General features: G+C 43.7%; 1 protein-coding gene across 1 annotated transcript in view; it reads right to left on the reverse strand.

The window, feature by feature from the left end:
- The window catches only part of LOC147150553 (SH3 and multiple ankyrin repeat domains protein 2-like), a 239,698-nt gene that overhangs the window by 183,739 nt on the left and 28,464 nt on the right, over positions 1 to 27,495 (reverse strand). The window contains exon 2 of the mRNA XM_086024819.1: positions 2,967 to 3,194. Coding sequence (XP_085880945.1) covers positions 2,967 to 3,176 — 210 coding nt within the window. The 5' untranslated portion in view covers positions 3,177 to 3,194. The remainder of the gene's footprint in view (positions 1 to 2,966; positions 3,195 to 27,495) is intronic.

A 27,495-nucleotide genomic window follows, 5' to 3' on the forward strand; every position in this document is an offset into this window, starting at 1 on the left:
TTAACATTAAGTAGTTGCCCCTAAATTTAAACGTTACCAAATGTATCATTTTTGGCAGGAGACAATTCAAAAGCAAGTCAAAATGGTAGTAAAGTCCATTGAAATAAAAAGTGTACCGTAATAGATGGTTTGGAGTGGTAATTGATGTGAAATTACACTGGGAGCCACATATAGATAATGTGAAAAGCAAACTATCCAAAACTATAGCTATTCCCTACAAACCCAAGGATGTACTAAACAAGAACTAATTATAGAATTATTACAGCAATATTATAATTAAGAGCAAACTATACAGACATACCACTACATACATTTATCAATTTAAATGCTTTCATATGGTATTATTTTGCAATTATTGTATTGTACAATAATTTACTTTGCCGCAGCACTCAGAAGCTGTTTGAAATGAGAGGACCTGTTTTTATCTGAGGGGAACGCGTGTTAAAAAATGAAAAGACAAAAACATAGATAAAGCAACAATGTGTCTCTGTTAGAGGTGTTAATCTATGCATTATGAAAATGCGTAGTTCATTTGCTTTGTTCAAAAGATGTTTGAAAATAAAATACTAAAAAACAACAAATAAATATCGGGTACAAACAGATGAACAATAAAAAAATGTGTTCAGTTTTACAGTACACATCAATTGGTAAACAGCTTAACATATTCAGGGAGGACAGAATACAGTACTGCAAGCAATATAGGTGCATTCAGGGTGGAACTGTTGTGGCAGGTGGTGGTGACTGTGTTTTGGATTGGGTCCTTCAAATTGCCAGTTGCTATGGCTCTTTATTTTGTTACCTTTATTTCCTCATATAGGATTGGGCATGTCATGATGTCTCTCAGTATTTTAGCTCGGGTTGCTCGGTGACACGTTGTCAGAATGTCAAGCTTTCTTCCATGCCTTATGTATCCAGCCCCGCTCTCTGTTGTTATTTATTTATTTATTTATTTCCACTTCTGTGTTCTGTTTGCTTCTGTGTCCAAATTCTGTTCCTCAACTGATAGGAAATTCCATACCCAACTCACTATGTGGCACATGAATAATTTTTCTTTGATTACAGTACAATGTTTTTGAGATGATGAGAAGCCAAAATTTAAATCACATACATTTTGATAACCGTAATCGCTCAGTACCTCAATCCTTCACCTGCACCAAATTTCCGCTTAAAAATACCTGTTTGTTGTAAAATATGATTAGTATTTTGGCGCGGGACGTATTTTTTCTTAAATTACAATTACTATATTTATCCTTAACATTCCCAGCACTTAATTTTCCACACTGTCACCCCCCTCACCAAAATGTTCATTTATTTATTTATTGCAATACCACAATAATATTGTACCGTGACGACAGAGAAGATATCGCTCCATGAGATTCTGATATGGTTGCATCTCTAGCCATTACCCACACTGGTCAAACAAATAGCTTTAATACATAAAAATGTAATTTATTTCGTTGGCATACTGTGTATCTTATGACTAGACATTGTTGGTCGATTCATACTGGTTATTAAGAACGAAAGATTTGATGACATTTAGAATGTCTGTGCCACTGACTACATTTCTTAAGAAGGATATGCATTTTAAATTCAATATGTTTTTTAATAATTCATTTGGGCCATTAACTCTCTAGTTTATTTACAGTATGCTGTACTGGGATGACAGTGCATTATGTAATCATACACCATAAGGTGCCCAGGGGAGCAACATTTTATGCATGGACCCACACAGCATAATACACTCATATACTGTAAATGCAAAATATCTAGGGCTTAATTAAAAACCACATGTGAAACTGATGGCTTTGTGAGGATGTAATGCAAATAAAACATGCGCAATTCCCACAGCACACATTCATAAAATATGTATTGGATGCAAAGCATCCACACGTTCAATGTCACTACAAGTAATGGTGTTAATGGTTGTAAATTTGTGTGTCTTCATTGGAGGTAACGTGGGTTCTGTTTCCACTAAATGATGGTATGGGCATGAATGGACACCTGCCTCTGCCTCACAGTGCCGTGAAAAAGCATTTGCCCTTTTCTCAAAATTTTACGTTTTTGGCTAATTTTCCCAACTTTAATGTTTAAAATGATCAAACAAATGTACATATCAGACAAAGACAACCCAAGTGAAAATACAAATGTATTTTTAAAGGGTCGTGGCCGTGCCGCAACCTAAAACAGCTGTCAGTAGGCAAAAGGCAGGGTACCCCCAGAAATGATCGACAGACAATCGCAGATTTTATTTAATAAGGGGAAAAAAACTATGCAAAAGTGCCTGTGCTTTGACGGGCCTATGTGAAAAAGTGATTGACCCCCAACCCCCCAACCCTGGGAACTGGTTGGGCCACCCTCAGCAGCAACAATTGAAATCAAGTATTTTCTTTTTTTAAGCCATTCTGAAGTTGACTTGCTGCTGCGTTTTGATCCTTGTCTTGCTGCAGAACCAAAGTGCCCCGCAGCTTGAAGTCATCAACTGATGGCCTAACATTCTCCCTCTGAATTTTTGGGTAAAGAGCAGAAAGCATGCAGAATACTTGGTGGAGTCATATCATGTTGGCGACGCCTGCAGTGTGGAAAATGGACAGATGGATTCACACATTCAGTCTAAGCTGTTTCTTATTTGACTTTCAGGTTTGATTTATTCAAAGTCAATTCAGCACCTAAAGTAGACAAAATACATTTCGGAAGTCGATATTAAATTCCATCTTTATTACTTCTCTCACTTTTACTAATTTCAAAACGAATAGCGAATGCAGATTTTGAGTGCGTGTATAAGTTCTCGTGAATACGGTGGAGGAGTAGTTTTTCTCTATAAGATGATTGCAAAACTAAAATTGCAAATGCTCATATTCAAAAGTAAATTCCATTGTCCATTTGATAGTGACTTCCACACAATAGCTTGTGTATTCTAGTATTCAAGTCTTCCTTCCCTCTTTGTGGCAGCTATCAAAGTCACTCACCGTCTGCTGTAGGTCAGGGATGATAATGCGGATGACCTGTGAATTTATGTGTATGTCGTCCATATGTTGTGGCGAAGGCTCAGCAGTGGCCCTTATAGTTTCATAAATGGTTTCTTCATGGGAGCTTTCAGAAGCGCAGTCGTCGGAGTAGTCTGAAAAACTCTGGGCCATCTCATCCTCACTAGAAGTGGGGCTCCGGGGGATAGTCATCAGGCCTGGCAGATTTAGCTGTGTCAGACAAGGGAAGAGCATTAGTAAATCAGTCGGTCTCACTAACTCAATTGCTTCATTACAAAGGTACATGTGGAAGCCTTAGTTCTGTTTGAACGTCTCCTAAGAGGACGCTTGTTAGTTTGCTGTTTCATCCTCATCCATCCCACTGGCCAAAAGAAGACATGTGGCTGACAAACTTCACAAAAGGTTTGCCACATTAAGAATAAACTGTCAGTAAAAGGTGAACAATGCCCCTGCCAGAATCACATGATCGCAAAAATATTGCAGATTTAGCAACTCTATGAACTGTAATAAACTCAGGCAACCTAATATATATATAGGGAGAAAAGAACTGTATGTAAAGTCATTAGTCACATCTTATGGTCAGGCACTTATGACTGACCTAATAGAAGACATTCATACAATTTTGAAAATATAAATACCGTATTTTCCGCGTTTTTTTTCATAGTTTGGCTGGGGGTGCGACTTATACTCCGGAGCGTTTTATGTGTGAAATTATTAACACATTATTACTGTATTACCTGAATATCATTTCACATGTTATTTTAACCCAGCTATTAAAATGCATGAATAATTTAAACGGTTAAAATCTAATATTGTGTTAAATAAGTAATTAAAAGAATATGATAAAAAAGACAATTTGACCGTCTATCAATCGACTTATACTCCAGTGCGAGTTATATATGGGTTTTTTCCCTCTGTATTATGCATTTTATGGCTGGTGCGATTTGTACTCTGGAGCGACGTATAGTCCGGAAACTACGGTATTTGGTCACAGATATTAGAATGACAGCGCTATTACTTTAATTTAAAAAATGTGACACAAAACAAACAAACAGTTTGATTTTACCCATTTACTGAATAGTTTGGCACCTACTTTCTCCGCATAGACTGCATTTTTTTCCAACAGCAGGGCTCTACACTAACTTTTGCACTGGTAGCACAGGTGCTATCAACCTTTTCAGTTGGTCGAATCAGCATAGGATTTGATCGCACCCTTTTTTGGTGCGGTACGGCATGACCATATTTGCTGATGTATAGTCCTCTCAATCGGCGTACAGTAGTTTCGTATGATGTTTTAAAGATTGAAAGTGACATATATCTACAAAATATTTTGTTGTAACAAGAACTTTGTTTAAGGTGGTCGACTGGTTAGCATGTCCGCCTCACAGTTCAGAGGTCGTGGGTTCGATCCCGGCTCCGGCCTCCCTGTGTGGAGTTTGCATGTTATCCCCGTGCCTGCATGGGTTTTCTCCGGGTACTCCGAAAACATGCATGGTAAGTTGATTGGACTGTCTAAATTGTCCCTAGGTGTAATTGTGCGTGCGGATGTTTGTCTCTGTGTGCCCTGCGATTGGCTGGCAACCAATTCGGGGTGTCCCCCGCCTACTGCACAAAGACAGCTGGGATAGGCTCCAGCACGCCCCGCGAGCCTTGTGAGGATAAGCGGTATAGATAATGGATGGATGGATGGAAGAACTTTGTTTACAACAAACAGCCTCGGACGAAACGGGTCCATTATTTGATACAACTTACAAGACAAAAAACGCTACCATGGCAAAAACTTAAAACATCAGTTAAAATCTGTGAAATGATAGCTGACAGCTAAACAACATCAAATTAGTTTATTTGTAGTAGTTCAATAAAATATTGCAAATGATACTAACTAGAATTCTTTTGTAACATTAAGCAATACATTTTGAATATTTGTTTAACACTTTGGAACAATTGAACACCAAAATAATTTCCGACTGAAAGTTTAGTTGAACTCGCCGATGGATGGCATAGCAACATAGCAACTTTTCTTTGTGTACGAGTACAGACGTGAAAGACTGTGTGTAAACAAGCACATGAAACAGGCGAGCCTTGGCCACGACCAACAAATTCTGTAAACAGAAGAATGTGGAATCAGATGAGCCTTAGCCACGCCCACCGAAATCCGCTCGTTTAGTGCTAGGCTAACAGTGGATCTTCCTGGAGGAGCCTGTCATTCTACAAGGCGGAATCTTGTGGAAAAGTGTTTTTAGAAAGCTCATGTCACGGCCCTTTGTGTTTTTAATGTTTTGTCATTGATGCCATTTTTTCTGTTTGAGTTTGAAATGTCCGACTATTTGAATGCACCTTGTCTCGAAGAACGCGAGGGTTGTCAATGTTTAATGTAATGTTCCTGTTATGATCCTATCTGTTTGAATCATAAAGGCTGAGTGTATTAAAAACGATAATACAAATATTTACGTATATGCCTGCTACAAGGCACAAGGCCATGTAAACTCCTACAAAAACCTGAATACGGTCATTTTAATTTTTTTTTCAAAAGTTGAATATTTACTCCTTTTTTAATTTGAATATTAGGTCATATAAACGCATATCAGAATACCTCCATTGAAAGGAACATTGATTTGTGTTCTGCGCATGTTCTTTCCGCAAGAAATTTGGGTAATTTGAGTACAGGAATTACTTATATGTGCGGTTTCAGGCACACAAATACACAAGCAGAGGTAAACCAACATGTCAAAATTCAGATGCAGCACAAAACCACACTTCTGGAGCGAGGAAAAAAACAACTACTTTATTAGTGTGGTGAAACACATGAATACAATGCCTTTTATTGACGGTAGAACGTAAGCTCTGTCTAATAGAAATGTCTATTTTCGTTAATGCATCCGTGCGTTACCATTTAGATGGGGATATACCAATCCCAATTACCATGTACAGTATCCAGGAGTAACACTGTTTGCTCACATATGGACAAAGTAAACGGGTTATTCTGAAGGCTTCAGAAAACAGAACTTTGACGAACAGAACATTATTGACGGCATGTCAACGTAGTCTGTGTCACCAAATAACATTCTCAAATATTTTGCCCAATGTGAAAGAGTTTACTTCGACAGAAATGAAGATGAAGTTGTCTTATAACATACTATTTTACTACAAAACAATCATTGGAGTCAACAGTAATCATTTCATTTTTTAACAACAATGGACTAATCATTTGTTTTCATTCAAGCACGTAGATACTTTCCACAGAATGTGTGTCATGGAGTGGATCCACATTAGGTGAACTATGGTGGGAGAACACTGTTTACTGCATTATGTGTCTTCTGTGCAAAATGTCTCCTTTCTTGCAAGGAATAAATCAGAAAAACAACCATGGCTGTTTTCCACTGTTTTAATTAACCCTGTTTAACCCTGTTTTCCGCTGCTTGATATAGTAAAATAATACCATAGCACTGACCAAAAACTATACGGAAGTAAATGGTAAATGGGCTGTCATTTGTATAGAACTTTTCTACCTTAAGTACTCAAAGTGAATCACACTGTTACCTCATTTACCTACTGATGACGCAGCATCAGGAGCAACTGGGGGTTCCGTACCCTCGCTCAAGGACACTTCGACATGGTCACAATGGCCGTGGATCAAACCCCCAACCTCTGGGTTGGGGACAACCTTTCTACACCACCTTGCTTTGAGAGTATATTTTACTTTACTTCCATAACCCTCACATCTTGCATGTGCAGTTTGTATTCATCCTATCTGACGATCTGGCCACTCCAAGACCCCAGTGAGATTGACCAGATCGTGCTCCGACACTACATAATTGAACGGCACATTCTAACAACGCTCGCTTCCCTATGGTTGGAGTGGAACAGATGCGCTTGGAATGTTTCTGAATGCACCCATAGACTTCATAAATATGCACAAGTTTTGTGTGACGTCACAAACAAAAAGAGAAGAAAAAAACTGGAGTGCCACGAGCATTGTAAATATGTCTATGCGGCAAAAAGACTTGCTTTGGAAACTACCAGTACTTCTTGCCATCTGGCACCCAACTTTTACACAGAACACCGACCATTTACACTTGTTCCTTGCCCAGATTGGACAAATCCACTCAAAACGCTGTCGTGATTTTTGGTCAGCAGCGAAAATTGTATTTTTGTGGGGCCAAAAAAAGAGAGTCATGGGTCAGACCTGAATCCTGCATGCATAAATCACAGGCAGATCTTTGATCACGTTGCAGATATTTGGATATCTGGAGTAAGGAGTACTGGAGTAGAAAGGTAATACGACATTACAGTAATTCTATCAGACAGGCGAGTATACTTTGAAGAGTTGGATGCTGTCATTGTTATCACTAGTGTTAGCTTAGCGACCAGAAGTTAGCACGCCTCCAGTCCCCTAACGGGGAAATGGTGCATGCATAGAGTTTATTATGCTGTTGTGGAGTTGAAGAAAGGCAGTCTAGGGGTATATTGCAGAACACTTTACTGAACTGGTCAGTAGCCAATCGCAGGGTGCACATGGTACCCACAATCACACCCATGGACAATTTGGAGTGTTCAATTAATCACAATGCATGTTTTTAGAGTGTTAGAGGAAACCGACGTACCCGGAGAAAACCCACGCAGGCACCAGGAGAACATGCAAACTCCGGGATGTGCTAAGCAGTGGTTCACTGTGCCATAAAATGGCACATTTTGAAAATTGACAGTGAAGGGGTTTGTCCTATGTGCAAGGAGAGGTGACTCCACAGTTTAGGACCAGCAAGAGAAAATAATGATTTAATAAAAATAAACAAACAAACAAATAATCAAACAATGCCTAGCTTTCTAAAGATTTGAATCTTCATTACAAATCAAGATTCCTTAAATTGAGTGCAACATTATAACAGTTTGGGATTTTTCATTATAGTTAGTTTTGACTATTTAGACTAGTTAGAGCTGGTTTGTTTGTTTTTATTTGGATTTTTTTCAATACTTTGTTTTCGTATAGTTTTTATTAGTTTTAGTTGTTTTTGTAAATACCGGGTATTTATTGGGTGCAAGATTAAAAGATCACAGTATGTCTTATGTGATAAAAACATGACAAAATAGATAATTAAAAAACAAGTATTCACTCACAACTGGAAGATGAACGACCAATCGGCCATCAAAAAATTGTATATACTGTACAGCTACTGCAGACTTTGAAGTGCAATTAGTACATAATACTCTTCTACGGTTAGCCAAATCACAACATACATTCAAAACATTCATCAGACACATGCTGTATAGGTTTTGTTTTTATACAGTATGTTTAACTTAGGCGGCGCGGTGATCGACTGGTTAGCACGTCCGCCTCACAGTTCAGAAGTCGTGGGTTTGATCCCGGCTGCGGCCTCCCTGTGTGGAGTTTGCATGTTCTCTCCGTGCCTGCGTTGGTTTTCTCCGGGTATTCCGGTTTCCTCCCACATTCCAAAAACATGCATGGTAAGTATATTGCCCCTAGGTGTGATTGTGAGTGCGGATGTTTGTCTCTGTGTGCCCTGCGATTGGCTGGCAACCAATTCAGGGTGTCCCCCGCCTACTGCCCGAAGGCAGCTGGGATAGGCTCCAGCACGCCCTGCGACCCTTGTGAGGATAAGCGGTATCGATAATGGATGGATGGATGATTGACAAGTATGTTAAATAGTACTCTATAACAGTGTTTTTCAAACTGTGTGCCGCGGCACACTGGTGTGCTGCGAGATACTGATATACTGATATTGTCAGGTGTGCCGTGGGAATCTAATTTGTGTGCCTGTGCGGTCTAGCGCCCAGCAGCGTAATCATGCCTTTACTACATTGTAGTACTCCTCCAAACCAGCAGGTGGCAGCAGCAGGTAGCTAATTGTCTTTGATTAGACAAGCAAATTAGTGACGCATGTTTATCCAAGGCGGCACGGTGGCCGACTGGTTAGCTAGTCCGCCTCACAGTTCAGAGGTCGTGGGTTCGATCCCGGCTCCGGCCTACCTGTGTGGAGTTTGCATGTTCTCCCCGTGCCTGCGTGGGTTTCCTCCGGGTACTCCGGTTTCCTCCCACATTCCAAAAACATGCATGGTAAGTTGATTGGACTCTCTAAATTGCCAATAGGTGTGATTGTGAGTGCGTATGTTTGTCTCTGTGTGCCCTGCGATTGGCTGGCAACCAATTCAGGGTGTCCCCCGCCTACTGCCCGAAGACAGCTGGGATAGGCTCCAGCACACCCGCGACCCTTGTGAGGATAAGCGGTATGGATAATGAATGAATGAATGAATGTTTATCCAAACAGGCCCATGTTTCACACTGAGTAAGTATCAATATGAAACATTATAAAATACTTTTTTCTTTGTGTTTATTTAATTCCTATTCAACACGTTATAACATAACGTCATTCTTCAATGTTTAAAAATGCTTGTATAAACAATATAACACTTATATTGTTAAGGTGAGCTTTTTTTCCCCACAATTTCAGCTGCTGGTGTGCCGCGGGATTTTTTCAATTAAATAAATGTGCCTTTACTCAAAAAAGTTTGAGAAACACTGCTCTATAATACTAATAATAATACATAAAAGTAATACATTGTTGAATAATAGATGAAAAAAACACACACAGCCTTAGCGCTGGGGTCCGTTTCGGAGAGCCAATGCACAGGTGGGGCCTTGCGGACAGCGCCTAGTGTCAGTGTGGAGACCCTCGATAGACTCTGGACAACGTTTTGACCAATTTCCCTAAACACCAGCCACCAAATGGTGACCTAGGTCCAATGAACCTGGGCAACAAGATGCTGGAATAGCTTGCTACTACCGAGCTGAGGATCTGATGACAGACATACACAAGAGAGAAAGTCACAGCCTTACATTTATTACAAGTTCAAACAGATATGCATGATTTTTACTGTACAGGCAGTTGATATACTACTTTCACAAAAAATATATAAAGTACAGTAAAAATTTGTTTACATTATTTTTTTCTCTTTTATGAATATTAAGTGGATAAATGTGCGAACCAAATGTTCTGCTGAACTGATTAAAGGCGAGCTCGTTGTGCATCTCAACTATGACATGTCTTGCTCAGAGTTTTACTGCAGTAGTCACCGCAGCAAGATCTCAGAAGAAATATAACTGGAAAAAATAGGCTTCCACATAATGTGGCATTGATCTGTTAATGGTATGAATGTTCTGCTTATTATTTATTGTTTTATATTAATTTATACAATTTTAAGTTAAGCAGGAAAGGTTTGTGTTTGACGGATATTTATTTTGATAAGTAAATTTGGTATTAAAGTACATTTCTGAATAATACCTTTTTCATGTGTTCATCCATCCATACATTATCCAAACCGTTTATCCTCACAAGGGTTGCAGGCGTGTTGGAGCCTATCCCAGCTGTCTACGGGCAGCAGGCGGGGTACACCCTGAACTGGTTGCCAGCCAATTGCATGGCACACACGAATGAACAACCATTCGCTCTCACAATCATACCTAAAACAATTTAAAATGTTCAATCAATGTACCATGCATCTTTTTGGAATGTGGGAGGAAACCGGAGTACCCGGACTAAACCCACGCAGGCACGGGGAGAACATGCAAACTCCACACAGGAAGGTCGGGGCCGGATTCGAACCCACGACCTCTGCACTGGGAGGCGGACGTGCCAACCAGTTTACCACCGTGGGTACCTATTTGGTTTTAAATAGTTAAAAAAGTGTTTGACCCACAAAAAAAAAAAAAGTCAAGTAAGGTTGAAGGCAGTCAGGTTGGCCATCTTTGCCGATGAGGTGTCCCTTATTCATTGTTCAAGGAGTTGACCCTATTTGCAGCTGACTGAATGAAGCTCATTCTGTCACATATTTATGATTGAAATCATTGGTTCTTTTACCTCTGGCAGGGTTTTTAGGTTGTCATTTACTCGTCTTTATCAGCTGATATTGGAAGAGCCACGCACCATCATGTGGCACTGAAGAAGGCGAAAGACTGCCGTCGAAATATGTCAGGTAAACGACAACCTAAAAAAACTGTCTAAGATAAAACAACCACCGATTGCGACGTTTGCAGCTTCCACTGGCCTGGTTGAGGGTCACGTAACATTCGAATGTGTGCATCTCCAGGATGGTAGTTGGGTACGCTTACTTAGGATGCACAACAGTGTCATCTTGAGATGATGACAGACGTTTCTTGAGGCTTGTTAGAATGTTCAAACTGGAGAGCTGGCAATAATCGCACACACATGCTTTGAACTTTGCGGCCGTGATAGGTTGTTGCAGTTTAGAATCTCACCAATCAAACAAAACACAATTGTTTCACAGTTTGTCTTTTGCTTCTACTCAAGAACTGGTTTACCTGCCGGTTTGTCTTTTGCCACAGGTGCTTCTACTCAACCTGGCTAAGAGAAACTGTGACAGGATTTACTTTCTGGACCTGGATTTGATACCTCTGAAAGATAAGAGGATTTGCATTTTGGCCGTCAACATAGTATACAGATCCAGTGAGAGTTGCATGGCAGCTGGTCAATGGGCAAGAAGTTACTGAAGAGGAGAAAGACCAGGCCAGCTCACTCAGCAGTTTAATGGGGAAAGGTATATGAGAAGAAGAAGAGGAAAAAGAAGGAGGGCCTCTTAAAAACCCAGAAAACAATATGTTGGATTCTGAGGTGTGTGTTGGCAAAAATGGTCAAACGGGGCACTCAGTAAAAGGAAAGACTTCTTCCAAGGCTTAGGCTTGAACATTTGTCACATGCGTTTGTCACACATTGGTAGTACTGGTGCGTTTGGCAGAGCTTCTCAATCTTGAGAAAAGAATGGATGGTAACAAGAGGCACATAAGGATGCAGATGGTCCAAGTAAACACAGTTTGCATGCCTGTGTGAATACAAGAGATTAAAAGGAGAGAAAACAGCAACCTCTTCATGTCATAGTTAATCAGTTTTGTTCTAGCTTGAGTGAGAATGCTCATTGCTACATGGAAGTGCACTCTTTTCTCAACTAGGCTTCAAACAAATTTGCTAACTTTGCACCGACGGAGCAGTAACTTGCGAAAACTAGTGAAATATTTTAAATAATTGGTGGTTGGCTTTCATTTGTTTTATCTGCACTTTGCAATAGAAATTCCAAAGTGTATACATTAGCGAATGCCAAGGCATTTGCATAGCATTCTCTCTTGCTGAGTCCAGTCTCCATTTTCCACTTATAGGTTTTAGGTGTCTACCAATGTGTTAATCGTTTGTTTGCTTGTTCGAATGCTCTCAATTAATGTTCTGTCAATGCTTATTCATCCAGACAGCATGTACCACTGCTTGATTATGTTACTGTCCGCATATACGTTTGAGATTCCTGGTGTGTTTGTAATTTGACTACTGAAGACCCTTTATTGAAATATCAAAAGTCAACTGGATGTCAGTGAATCCATCATTGGTCTCGAGGGGCACCAAATGGTGATGGTATTTTAAAGCAATATAATAGAGCTCATCTACATGCAAATTAATAGCCCAACTATTTTGTTTGAATCCCTCTTAATTTAAATGGCAATGATGGAAGATGACTGTGACTGAAAAGCAGAGTGACAGGCGTAATCACCAAGCCATTCATGCTGCTCTGCATGGAGCTCTGTTTGCTTTGGTTTTATAAGAGCTAATGCTGTGGCTTTATTGAAGATCCCTCTTGTACCAGGGAAATAATTTATCCTCCCCTTATGGGAGTATTTGTAATGTGTTATATTGCTTATTTAACAATATGTTTGCACTACAAAGATTGCCATGTATTCCTCTGGTCAATCGATACATTATGAGAGCTCAAACACAAAAGGAACCTGGTCTTCATGGCACATTTTTCATAAGGTGTAATCAGGTCTTGCTGGCCCCAGTAAGTATTGCATCTAAAAGGCAAACAATAATTGTCATTATTTGCAGTATGATCTTCATAGTATGATTAAGAAGATTGTATATTTTTGCTTTTTCCCCAGACTACATTTGGCATCCTCCTTACTCCCATGTTTGTAATGGACAGGTTTTTAACAATGACAAATGCCCACCCGTGCCACTTCTTGGCTGTTATTGGGAGACAAATGTATTTATGTTCCCATGAAATATAGAATACAGCAACATCCACATACCGGTAGTTGAAAATGGATTTGTAGTGAGGAAAATATGATAGTCCAAAAATGCAGATTTGCTTCTAACTTAATGGCATGGTCAACTATGCATGATAGAAGACACTATTCTAGTGAATATCTGAACCACAAACAAAGACTGCTCACAAGAAGACACAAGCCCATTCTTACATTAATGCCATTCAATTTTAATGTTCAACAGAAGGTTTAATGGAAAATGTTCCATTATACAAACTTGACCCAGTTCCGCCTAATGCTTACATCGGAGTCCTGTCTGCACACGATGAATATTCATGAGAAACTATATTGAGTAACAGGAGGGAATAAACTATTCATCCCGACCTGCAAACGAGGCCCCAAAAGACATACATGTGGGTGGATGTGAATATTCAGTATAGTATGTGGTTACAGTTGTTTTATGAGGTACTGGTCTACTGTAAACGAACTATAATGATGAATAATGACAATAATAGAATACACAAGAGGTGATGTTGAATTAGGGGAAACTTTTGAAAATGGGTTCGATCCCGGCTACGGCCTCCCTGTGTGGAGTTTGCATGTTCTCCCCGTGCCTGCGTGGGTTTTCTCCGGGTACTCCGGTTTCCTCCCACATTCCAAAAAAAAACATGCATGGTAAGTTGATTGGACTCTCTAAATTGCCCCTAGGTGTGATTGTGAGTGCGGATGTTTGTCTCTGTGTGCCCTGCGATTGGCTGGCAACCAATTCAGGGTGTCCCCCGCCTACTGCCCAAAGACAGCTGGGACAGGCTCCAGCACGCCCCGCAACGCTTGTGAGGATAAGCGATATCGAAAATGGATGGATGGATGGTCGTTGTGAACAGTTGTGATGTCATTTTCAGTCGACAGAAGACAAGTAAGAAGAAAAAAAGCCATTGGGGGTAGAGCATCTGTTTTTGGGGTAGGATGTGTTTGTTTGCAGGGGCACAGAGTTAAGGAGGTGAGCCATGGAAGGCCCACGAGTACAGAATATGATGACGACAACCCGAAGGGCACATTCGATGAAGGACACCTTGCCAGCAGACGACATCCATCCCGTCTTCTTTTATTGGGACGTAATTGTTTGGTTTGGGGGTTTAATGACCCCCCAAAAGAGGGGAATGTTGGAGAAATAATTAATGCTCAACTTGCGCCCGGTTAGACAAGGTCATCAGCAACCACTGTAGTATGACTGGTACAAGACATGTTTGACTCAAGGGTGGCTAATGTTGGCACTGATGCCTGTTGCTAGGGTAAATGTTATCCTTGTGCATGCGAAAATATGCCAAAGATGTCACTTGTGAAGATATATGAACCTCTTTTCAACAAATGGATTCCCCACTCTCACAACCAGCGTGTCATGTATGATGTGAGACAAGAGTGATGTGCAGTATTAGCACAACTGTATTTTTCATCAATTCCACATTTGTCTTACAACTGTAATCCATATGGAGGAGTACAATATAGTGCTATTAATCTCATCTTGATACATATATATATAATATGTATTTTAGCAGTAATGTTCAAATACATCATAAAGTGACAGCACTCTGCACTACTCAGTGAGATCATCTTCACTTGAAGAAATGCTGAAGAATATACAAGCTACATAGTTGCCACTAAATCTATATATATATATTTATGTATGTATGTACGTATGTATATATATATATATATATATATATATATGTATGTGTGTGTGTGTATATATACATATATATACATATATATATATATATATATATATATATATATATATATATATATATATATATATATATATATATATATATATATATATATATACATATATATATATATATATATATATATATATATATATATATATATATATATATATATATATATATATATATATATAGGCGGCACGGTGGCCGGTGGTGGTTAGCACGTCCGCCTCACAGTTCAGAGGTCGTGAGTTCGATCCCGGCTCCGGCCTCCCTGTGCGGAGTTTGCATGTTCTCCCCGTGCCTGCGTGGGTTTCCTCCGGGTACTCCGGTTTCCTCCCACATTCCAAAAAAAACATGCATGGTAAGTTGATTGGACTCTCTAAATTGCCCCTAGGTGTGATTGTGAGTGTGGATGTTTGTCTCTGTGTGCCCTACGATTGGCTGGCAACCAATTCAGGGTGTCCCCCGCCTACTGCCCAAAGACAGCTGGGATAGGCTCCAGCATGCCCGCGACCCTTGTGAGGATAGGCGGTTCTACAGCAGTTGTCGCTCGCGCAGACGCGGGAGTAGAAAGAAGCCTAAAAAGAAGCCTTTCACTGAGTAGGCTGAGATGATTTTTGGCCGTCTCACGAGTACGTCACACGCATGAGGGCCGATTAGTGGGACGGATTAAAATCAACTTCCGGCCAAGCTTAGTCCAGCCATTTTTTAAAATTTGTCACCCCTTCTGCCCCAAAAATGGGCATCCGGCCGGGCCGGAGGGGTCGACCGGTCCAGCCCAGGGACGGACTGCCCAGCTATCTGTGTATGTAGCTATGTATGTATGTAGCTATGTATGTATGTAGCTATGTAGCTATGTATCTATGTATGTATGCATGTATGTATGTATGTATGTATGTATGAATGTATGTGTCCGCTGATAGTGTAGTGGTACACACGCCTGAGTTGTGTGCGGGCAGCGTGGGATCGATTCCCGCTCAGTGAGAGTGTCTATGTGTGCCCTGCGACTGGCTGGCGACCAGTTCGGGGTGTAGTCTGCCTTCGCCCATTGACGGCTGGGATAGGCTCCAGCAACTCCCCGCGACCCTATATAGGATAAGCGGCTTGGAAGATGACATGACATGACATGACATGAATGTATGTATGTATGTACGTATGTATGTATGTATGTACATACGTATGTATGTATGTAGCAATAATACACAAATAAACATGCATATATATATATATATATATATATATATATATATATATATATATATATATATACATACAAAAATAAAAGTCTTCAGTTCAAGGTAGATGTCTAATGGGCGGCGAGAGTTGAAACCACGTCCACGCGATCGGTAACGAATGGCGTCGGCAAACCCAAAGGATAGGCCTGAGAACTGACGAGGATCACGAGATGACTTTAGATCCACAGCGAGAAGATGATGAGGGTCCAAAGAGCGCTTCCTTGGTCTAGTTACAACGGCTTACAGACAGTCCAAAACAAACAGCAGACTCTGCATCCACTTATTACAAGACTATTGTTTACCACACGGCTTCTCAAGAGTCCTTCACTGCTCGGCGCACAATAGCGAATGACTACTGACCTCTCAAACGTTCCATGCATGACTACGCCCACCACTACCTAATTGGACATTACATATGCATCATCCAATGACAACACAATATAAAAGATTGACATGTGCAAGTTAGGTAGTGAAAAATTAAAAAATACAACTGCACACCTCATACAGTTCTAACAAACTTGATATGCACAATTAAACTTTTATCATTAAAAAAAAAAAAAAAAAGCAATCAACGGCTGCTTATAACATTTTAACTACACTGCATAAAACAAAAAAAAACAATATTTATTTTAATAACTATATACATTTTTTAATAAGACTGCGCACTCCCACTTTTTAAAGACACATATGCAATATTACCCTTTCTTTCAAATATTGTTCACAAATCTGTCATAGTGAGCTGAGATAATCCATCTCCAATCTCTTTTTTGATTGATCGATTGATCGATCCTGCCTTATATTGCGTTGAGTTGTGTTCTTAAATCCTAAACGTCTTTAAATCCTATTAGAAATTAGGAGTTGATTTGTTTTTTTTAATGGGCAAAAGTCAAAATTCTATTTATCTTTTTTAAAAAATTTTTTTATTGCTGATCCCAAAAATGATCAAATACGTGACTCAAAATCCAAGACCGATCCGATCCGTGATTTATGTGATCCATTGAACCACGAGTGAGTACCAAAGCAAAGACAATCTCCTGGTACTAACCCATGAAAAAAAAATATGTACAGCCCTGTACGTGTACACACAATATATATATATATATATATATATATATATATATATATATATATATATATATATATATATATATATATATATATATATATATATATATATATATATATATATATGTATATATATATTCGAACAGTTCCGGCGCCGTGCGAGTGGCAGCCCGCTACAGTAGCTCCGGCTCATCGGTGAGCCTTTTCGTGTGTTTTTGTTCCTTAGTATTACTCTACCTCATACCTTTTTCATATAGTTGATAGTCGTAACTTGCGTAGCAATGGACACCCAAATTGCGTTATTCTTGCTGCTGCTGATTGCTATTTTTTGCGCGATCGTGTCCGGCGACTTGGCTCGGAGCCGCGCCCCCATTGTTTACAGCCGGAATCAGCTGTTAGCTCTCCGTGCTAACCCTGCGCCGGCTCCCAGGGCGAGACCCGATATCCCCCGTGAGCTGAGGAGGAAGAGACAGGGATCTCGTGCGGGGGTTAAACGCCGGGAAAGGAGGAGACGATACCATCCCGTCCTCCTGTCTGTTATCATGGGGAATGTTGGATCGCTCCCCAACAAGATGGACGAGCTAGCGGCGCTTACCCGGCATGAGAGGGACTTCCGGGAGGCTAGCCCGATGCTATTCACGGAGTCGTGGCTAACAGCGCTAACGCCGAACGCGGTCGTAGAATTGGACGGCTTCCAAATCGGACAGGACGCTGGAGAGGGGAAAGAGGAAAGGAGGAGGGCTGGCTGTGTTTGTGAACGATAGATGGTGTAATCCTGGGCACATCACGATTAAGGAGCAGCTTTGCAGCAGGGATATTGAGCTGCTAGCTGTTGGCATGAGGCCATTCTACATCCCGCGAGAGTTTAGTCATGTGATCGCGGTGACCGTCTACGTCCCACCAGCTGCCAGCAGCGACACAGCCTGTGATGTCTTGACTGCAGCAGTGAGCAGGCTACAAACACAGCACCCAAATGCCCTGGTACTCATCTCTGGTGACTTCAATCATGCCTCCCCTTCCTCCTCTCTGCCTTCATTCACACAGTATGTCACCTGCCACACCAGAGACAATAAAACACTGGACCTTTTCTATGCCAACACCAAGGAGGCATACACATCACTGCCCCTCCCACCGCTGGGCAAAGCTGATCACAACCTGGTGGCTCTCCAGTCTGTGTACAAACCTCTGGTCCGCAGGCAGCCAGCTGTGACCCGCACGGTTCAGAGATGGTCTGGAGAGGCCGAGGAGGCCTTAAAGGACTGCTTCAGCACAACTGTGTGGGAAGTATTCGCGATGCTCACGGGGAAGACATTAGTAGTCTAACGGACACTGTTACAGACTATATAAATTTCTGCATGGAGAACAACATACCCACCAGGACAGTAAGGTGTTTCTCCAACAACAAACCCTGTATCACACCAGACATAAAAGCTCTCCTGAAGGAGAAGAGGAGGGCTTTTGCGTCAGGCAACATAGAGGAGCGGAAGACTGTGCAGCGCCAGCTGAGGAGGAGGATCAGAGAGGGGAAAAGGTCCTACAGGAAGAGGATGGAGGAGCAGCTGCTGCAGAATAACGCCAGGGGAGTCTGGAGGGGCCTGAAGACCATCTCAGGCCACGGACAACCTAAGACCCAGACTGGGGGGGACCTGCAGTGGGCAAATGAGCTGAATCTCTTTTTCAATAGGTTTGATCAGATGCCTGCCTCGACTCAGTCTCTCCTGCTGCAGCCTCCACCTACTCCTCCTGCTGGGCGTGTCACCCCCTCCCCCCTTTTCTCCACAGTCTCCAGCTCCCAGCTACACCAGATAGCCACCACTCCCTCCTGCCCAGCCTTGGCCTTCACAACATCTCAGGTGAGGAACCAGCTGAAGAAGATGAAGGCGAGGAAGGCAGCGAGTCCAGATGGCATCAGCCCACAACTCCTCAAATCCTGCGCAGACCAGCTGTGTGGGATTGTCCAGCACATGTTCAACCTGAGCCTCAAGCTGGGCAGGGTCCCCCAGCTATGGAAAACGTCCTGCCTGGTCCCGGTGCCAAAGACCCCCCACCCGAAGGAGCTCAACAGCTTCAGACCAGTGGCGCTGACGTCTCACCTGATGAAGACCCTGGAGAGACTGGTCCTTGTCCACCTGCGCCCCCTGGTGAGCTCCTCAATGGACCCACTCCAGTTCGCATATCAGCCTGGCATCAGTGTGGATGATGCCATCATCTACCTCCTCCACACTTCACTCTCCCACCTGGAGAAGGCGGGGAGCACTGTGAGGATCATGTTCTTTGATTTCTCCAGTGCTTTCAACACCATCCAGCCCACCCTACTGGGAGACAAGCTGGAGCGGGCGGGGGTGGCCCACCACCTCACCACATGGATCCAGGACTACCTCACAAACCGGCCACAGTATGTGAGGACACAGGACTGTGTGTCTGACGTGCTCCTCTGCAGCACGGGGGCCCCACTGGGAACTGTCTTGGCTCCCTTCCTGTTCACCCTCTACACCTCGGACTTCAACTACAACACCCCTACCTGTCACCTGCAAAAGTTCTCTGACGACTCTGCGACTGTCGGCCTCATCACAGGCGGAGATGATCGGGAGTACAGAGAACTTACTCAGGGTTTTGTGGACTGGTGCCAGCAGAACCGCCTCCTGATCAATGCGGGGAAATTCAAAGAAATGGTGGTGGATTTCGGTAGGCGCCAGCACTCTTCACCTGCACCAGTGAATATCCGGGGAACAGATGTTGAGAGAGTCTCAACTTACAAGTACCTGGGTGTTCATCTGAACAATAAACTGGACTGGTGCGACAACACAGACGCCCTCTATAGGAAGAGTCAGAGCAGACTCTTCCTACTCAGGAGACTGAGGTCTTTTGGGGTTCAGGGGACACTCCTCAGGAACTTTTATGACTCGGTGGTTGCATCGGTCATCTTCCAGGGAGTGATCACCTGGGCAGGCGGCGTCTCGGCCCGGGACAAGAAGCGGCTGGACAAACTGGTCAGGAGGGCCGGCTCTGTCCTGGGCTGCTCCCTGGACTCTGTGGACTTGGTGGGGGACAGGAGGATGTTGGCCAAGCTGTCATCAATGCTGGGCAACCCGGACCACCCCCTCCAGGGCACCCTAACAGCACTCCACAGCACCTTCAGTGACAGACTGTTACACCCTCGCTGTGCAAAGGAGAGATTCCGCCGTTCCTTCTTGCCTGCTGCTGTCAGACTCTTTAACAAGAACATTGTGTGGTCTCTACAAACTGGCGGACATTAGTGCAATTGTGCAGTCCTGCACCTGAGCTCATATCGTGCAATACCCAATATTCCCCACTACTGTAATATCGTGCAATACTCAACATTCCCCACTACTGTTAGTCTAGTTTTATTTTTATCCAATGCTGTTCCTTACATTTCACTACAGCACTGCAGCACTGTCACTTACTTAGAGTATTTTTCCTCTGTACTATGTACAGGCCAAAATGAGTGTTCATCATAGTTTTTATGTAGATGTATGTTGGTGTGTATATACATGTGTATATACACATGTTACTGCTTATATCTACATAGGTTTGATCCCGAATGTTTGCCGTCAATGTTATACATTAATGGCTACTTTATGCCGCCGTCCCTGTGTGACCTATATCTTTGCTGCTGTAACAATGAAAATTTCCCCACTGTGGGATCAATAAAGTCATTCTTATCTTATCTTATCTTATATATATATATATATATATATATATATATATATATATATATATATATATATATATATATAATTGCTACATAAAAGGTGTATGTTGAGTGGCCATCAGTCGAAGATGACAAGGATAATGGATATCATGGTTCTTCAAGTTGCCAACCAACCAAAGCAGTCATTAAGCAGTTCAGGCTGCTGAAATGGCTTCTCCACAATGATATGATAATGTTTCTTTGTTTTTCCCCATTTATGTGCAAGGAACCATATACGGGCACCTTGTGAAATGATGATTTTCTAACATGCAAAAAAAAAAATCGAAAAGTTACAAAAGTAAAATGGACATTTTATGTCCTCCACCAACACTCTGGAGTTTAATTTTTGAATTTGCAAGTGTTTTCATGAGTGTCTTATAACGGGTCAATCTATTTAATCTGGGTACCGTTACCAATCTCTTTTCATTTTGTGTTTATTTGTGTATTGTTGCTATTTGAGCAGCCTGCATCATGTGATTTGTGCATGGGTGTTACTGTCACAGTGGCTGGAGAGGTGAAGTGTGTTTGGCTGTGTGTTTTAATGACAAATGAGTCGCGACACACAAGTACAAATATAAAGAGTTTTTTTCTTAATGTTAAGTAGTGAAAGATGCCGTTTAGCAATTGCTAAGTTAGCGGCATAATAAATAATGATAACATTTCTAAACATTCATTTCTTCCCGTTCCTTCAAGTATGCAAGCCCAGAACAGCTTTGGTACACAAGCATATTTTGGGTCAAATGAACTTTGTCGGGTTTGCTATTCAAAACTACCCCTACCACGGGCACAAGCAGCATTTGTGTCTCTGCTTCCCCTTGTATCATTTCTGTGTGCCTTTGGGGGTGCAATGGGTTTCTTTGCTGTACTGCCTCGAGCTGGAGGGCAGATCTACTTTGTATTTGCCTGGCTACCATGTCACCAGCTGCAAAAGTAGCTTCCACCCGTGGTTCCTCCTCTGGGCACTCATCCATGACTAACCCATTCATTATGAAGAATAAATCCTCCTGAGTCTTTCACCTCAGACCTGCATATGTGTTCAGTCAAAAACACAAAAAAACACTACTGACTCAATCGTGGTGTTTTTTTTGTTTCCCTCAAAATGTATCAAGCCACCCATCAAGACAGTCTACTATATGCATTGTGTAGCCAAGGCTGTTTGTATGCATGTTTGGCACAAATAACGACAACATCTCCATGTCTCCCACTCTACCCGTATGCTGCGTTTTGAGAAATTGTCGAGTGGAGTTTGGATGTTTTCTCCGGGTACTTCGGTTTCCTCCCACATTCCAGAAAATGCATAATAGGTTAATTGAACACTCTAAATTGTCCTTAGGTGTGATTGTGATTGTGACTGTGAATGGTTGTTTGTCTATATGTGCCCTGCGATTGGCTAACAACTAGTTCAGGGTGTACCCTGCCTTCTGCTGGGAGTCAGCTGGCATAGGCTCCAGCACGCCCGCTACCCTCGTGAGGATAAAGCGGTTCAGATAATGTATGGATGGATGATTTTTACTTCAGAGTTCAACTCCACTGCAATGTACTTTGTACTAAACAACAGTCAACGATTGTGATTCATAATAAACGGTTTAACTGAATTAAAATGTTAGTCAATCTGGCAGGTTTGAATGACCACTTGATGCTTGCCAGAATATGTAGGGCACAAGTCCAATGAGAAAACATGTGCATGTCAAGCTTACTATGGCAATTGTCCACACACCAGAAAAAGGGCAGTCAGACCGAGCTAGATAGAAACATTAAGGATTTTGAAAATTGAATTATTCAAAACACATTTTAATACAATACAATACAATACAATTTGACGATTATTATTAAATTCAAATAGGTAATTTATTCATAATTTTTTCCCAGCCCAACGCCAGCTCCCTTAATTCAAAATAACAATTATATCCATTCATCAATTGTGAGCTAAATTTATTTAAGGATGCTTGTCTATCTTCACCTTCCCTGGACTTACAATGTTATCTACAATATGGGGAATAATGCTAATAGAATGATTCGGTTCTAGGCTCAAACTTTTGTGCCACTAGCTAAAGAAAGTAAACAAAAAAAGAGAGATAAGCTAAGTTAGGTGCAAACTGAGAGGTTTTTTAGAATCACTATGAATATAGCCTCATATGTGTTTGTCTAAAGAAGTCAAGAGGAGAACACTCAGTTCCTTCGTGAGTCTACAAGCGCAGCATGCACTCACAAAAAATGGATGTAGTATTTCTTGTGTAATGTCCTTATTGTTGTGTAGGAATGATGCTCAGACAACGACGTGACGGTGAACATGTTTTATTTAGCCACCGCTAAGCTCACATCTCAACAGGCACACCGAGGGGTCCTCAAAACCGATGCCTCTCAGGTCTGTCCTCACTTATGCCTGTACATAACATTTACCCCCTTCCTAAAAGGAATTATGACAGACAGTGCATAACGTAAAGGTCTCAACCCTAAACTAACTGGGCGATAGCAATGCTGGTAACCAGAATAACACATGGGGTATGTTATCAACTGGCAACAACCTCGAACCTTACCCCTTTGGTCATTAATCTAAAATATAGTCTCTAAAGTACCCCGGTTTCCAGAGCTGGGCAGTCTGTCCCTGGGCCGGACCGGTCGCACCCTCCGGCCCGGTGGATGCCCATTTTTGGGGCGGGGGATGGAGGCTGACAAATTCTTAAAAAGGGCTGGACTAAGCATGGGTGGAAGTGGATATAAGTCCGGCCCACTAATCGGTCCTCTTGCGTGTGACGTGCTCGCGAGGCGGCCAAATTTAATCTCAGCCTACTCGGTGAAAGGCTTCTTTTTTGGCTTCGTTCTACTCCCGCAACGGCGAGAGCGACAATTGCCGCATTAATTCATATGACCAACGCATTGTGCTGTTGGCGACAGGTCTGCAACACATGCCACGCAACCATCAGGAATTGTTGCTGCTCTGATCGGTCCATTATGTCACATGTTCCAATGACACACAGTTTCCCACACGGAGGAGAGAATGCACCATGCAGCTCGTTGCTGCTGCAAAGCAAACTAGTTTGGCAGCGGCGTATGTGTAAAAAGAAGCTCCTCACCCACGTACCCCCTTAGCCGTCACCTTCCAGATCATTTTTCATAATAAAATTAAATGCATCGTCTAGTCATTACTTTATGGTTGTAGCAGGCACGATATCCATTGTTATCGCTGTCTTTTTGAAGCGACACCCCCAACTTGGAACGTAACTGTTTCAAAACAACTTGTGTCCACGAGTATAGTCAAACTTAGCGCAGTACTGAAGGATGACACCGGCACATCAAGGTGGAGTTCATGCACTTCTTCTGTCTCATCTTCCCTACTTCCGGAAATACGCCGTAGCAAACCTGCTGTGTATAGTGGTTTGCTGGTATGCTTTTATTTTGAAGGCCGTGAAGAAGGGGAAGTGTGCAAAATAAATAAGTAACTTGTTGACTGTGACTTCTAACCGTCTGTTGGACCCAAATAATTATACATACAATACGACAAATCCAACCCCGGGGCTCGCAATGCAAGTAAGCACACGCAGTTGGGTAAGTGCTACTGGCGCATTTGAAGCGTGTCCACAGCAGGTTGATATTTATTGTGATATTTATTAGATTATTCTCTGCCGTTAGCATCTCTCCCACGGCGACGTCAATCACGGACGCTTTTTTTTGGGGGGGGGGGGGCGGAACGGGGTGGGGGCCGACAATGTTTATGAATATGGCCGGAGGGTCACGGCTGGAAGGGTACCCAGGTCAAGGGTGGAGGGTCGCGGCCGGACCGGCAAAAAAAGGTCAAGTTCCCAGCTTTGCGGTTTTCATCCAGACATGAGCCGGACGGGCCTCTGGAAGAGCCCCTGCCACCACCGGTACAGGTGGGTGCCCTGCAGCTCTTCATCTGTGAAAATACAGTCCTCAAACGTGGACACTAAGTTTGTGGTCCCGGTTTGGGAGGCTAATCCGGATCACAGTCGCCCGCTATGAATGGAGCTGTCTTCACCCTGCGTCTCTTGTCGAATCACTGCTTTATTCGACGCTGCATCTCTGTGACTCTGGTGCTGTGACAGGGTGCTGCTGCTGGTGTGGTGACCGCTGGGTCCTGGAGCCAGGTCAGAGCAAGCTGCAGCTACCGGCCCGTCATCAGGATTGCTGGTGAGCTGCCGGTAGTTGAATGTGGTGTTGCTCAGTAGTGGAGGAGTGTGTGGAGCAGCGCGGCTGAGAACTGCAGTCCATCGGCCAGGTGGCCCCTGATCCCGTTCTTCAAGGACTGGTTCAGACGTTAAAGACCTTCATTTATCTCTGGGTGGTAAAAAGACGTGTGGATGTGCTTATCCCTTTCTCCTCCAGGAAAGCGGTGAACTCGGCTGAAACAAACTGTGGGCCATTATCTGTAGTGATAGCATTCGAATGGCCCCACCGAGAGAAAGTCTATGACCACACGAGTTGTGACAGACCCTGTGGCCACCACCTCTGGCCACTTCCAGTGGAGGTCATAAGCCATGAGGAGGAATCATTGGTGGTGTGGGACACCGTGAAGCTCACCACAGATGTTGAGCTAAATGTGCTCCCACGGTGCGGCAGGCCACTGCAAGGGCTGCAGGGGTGGTGCGGGTGGTGGACCAGTCTTCCCACTAACCAGGCAGGCCGTACAGTCCTTCACCATTGTTTCTATATCACACCAGGTCCCTGCAGCGGCACTTCACTTTGACGTACCCCTGGTGGCCTTCGTGTGCCATGGCCAGGACCCTGAGGTCGCTGACCCCCAGTGGCCTTCGTGTGCCATGGCCAAGACCCTGAGGTCGCTGGGAATAACCGTGCGTAGTCCCCGGACCACACAGGCGCCGTTCCAGCAGGTCAGCTCGTCTCGGACCCGGTGAAAAGGTACTAGCTCCTCCGGGACTCTTGAAGGCCACCCCTCCCGGATGTAGGTACGGTACTAGCTCCTCCGGGACTCTTGAAGGCTACCCCTCCCGGATGTAGGTACGGAGCCGGGAGAGCGCGGGGTCCTTTTCCGATGCCATTCGCAGGTCCTCCAAGGAGACTGAGGCCTGAAGTGGGCTGTGGAGCATGAGCATGAGCTCTGACTCCGTTGCGTCTGTGCATGGGTCGGACCTTGGGTCGGGGTTTGAACTGTCGAGCGCTGGGATGGGAGTGGCGCGGGAGAGCAGGTCCGCCACAACGTTTTCCTTCCCAGGAGTGAACAGAGTGGTTAAGTCGTATGGCTGGAGCCTCTCTGACCAGCAGTAGATCCTCAGTGGCTTGCGACCCGATCCCGATGTGGCGAGCAGGGCAGTGAGAGCCTGGTGGTGGGTTCTCAGAGTGAAGTTACGTCCGTATAAATACATATGTCACCACTCACATCCAGACGTGTGCCAGTGCTTCCCGCTCGCCCACTGAGTACTTCTGTTCAGCTTCGTTGAGTGACCGAGAAGCAAACGCCACCGGGCGCTTTGTGCCACGTTGGATCTGGGAGAGCACCAACCCGACTGCTGCGTTAGCATCGCATGTGATAAACATTGGACTCAGGTCAAAGAATGCCAGCACCGGCGGCGAGGTGAGCTGGATCTTGAGTTGGCGGATAGCAGGGGAGCAGGCCGGGGTCCATTCCCAGACAGCGTCCTGTTTCAGGAGCTCACGTAGCGGGGATGCCGTCGTAGAGTATTGGGGCAGAAAGCGTAAGTAGTACGCCGTCATCCCCAGAAAAGCCTCCACGTTGGACGGTAGAGGGCTGCGGCCAACGGCGGTCAGCCGGAACCCCACGAACTCGATTGTTGTGGTGGCAAAAGTTCGTTCTTCGTTCAGAGTGAGGCCGTGACTGCAGAGGGCGTCCATCACCCTTGTCAGTCGCTTGTCATGGATGGCTGGTGTTGCCCTGTGGACCATGATGTCATCCAAGAAGACGACCACGCCCGGGATGTAGCGGAACACCCCGGCATGTGTCACAAAAGCTGTTAGGTTGCGGCTGTCCAGGTGTAAAGCAACCTAAAGGTAGCCTTGGCGGAGGTCAAGCTTTGTGAAGACAGATGAGCAGTAGAACTGTGCGGCCAACTCCTCCACCGTGGGCGGTGGGTACCGGTCCAGGATCACCGCCTTATTCACCGCTTTGAGGTCAATGCACAGATGCAGCCCCCCAGACCTTTTCACCACCACCACCAGGTTCGAGATCCAGGGAGAGGCATCGACGCGCTTAATAATGCCTGCATCGGAGAGTCTCTGCAGCTCGGCGGTTACTTGGTCGCGCAGGGCGAGGGGCAGTCGGTGCAGGGGCTGAATGACTGGGTGCACATCAGATCGGAGGAGGGGCTGACGGTTGAAGGCGGTGAGACAGCCCAGACCGCTGAACAGATCCGGCCAGTTCTGGCACCATGGCGAGTTGACATAAAGGATGGTGCCTCCCACACTATCCACCAGGGTGAAACCCAGCTCGCCAAACAGGTCCCAACCCATGAGATTAGTCCCTAGGCGAGACACTTGAAAGGTGAATGAGGGAAGGGCCTTAGCAATGCACAGCAACATCAATCGTGCCTGCTATCTTCAAGTGTCCATAGCCATTCAGATCCTCTGTGCATGCGCTGAGTGTGTCGTGTGGGAGGAGCCGGCGGACCGTTGCGGCCTTCAACAGCAACCTGGAGGCCCCCGTATCCACCAGGAGTCGGAGGCGGGTCCCATCCAGCTCCACCGTACACCACTTAGCTGATCGGGTTTTGGCGGCTAC

This window comes from Filicampus tigris, chromosome 3 (genome assembly GCF_054856515.1).
Source record: "Filicampus tigris isolate MCC_2025a chromosome 3, RoL_Ftig_1.0, whole genome shotgun sequence".
Classification (NCBI taxonomy): domain Eukaryota; kingdom Metazoa; phylum Chordata; class Actinopteri; order Syngnathiformes; family Syngnathidae; genus Filicampus; species Filicampus tigris.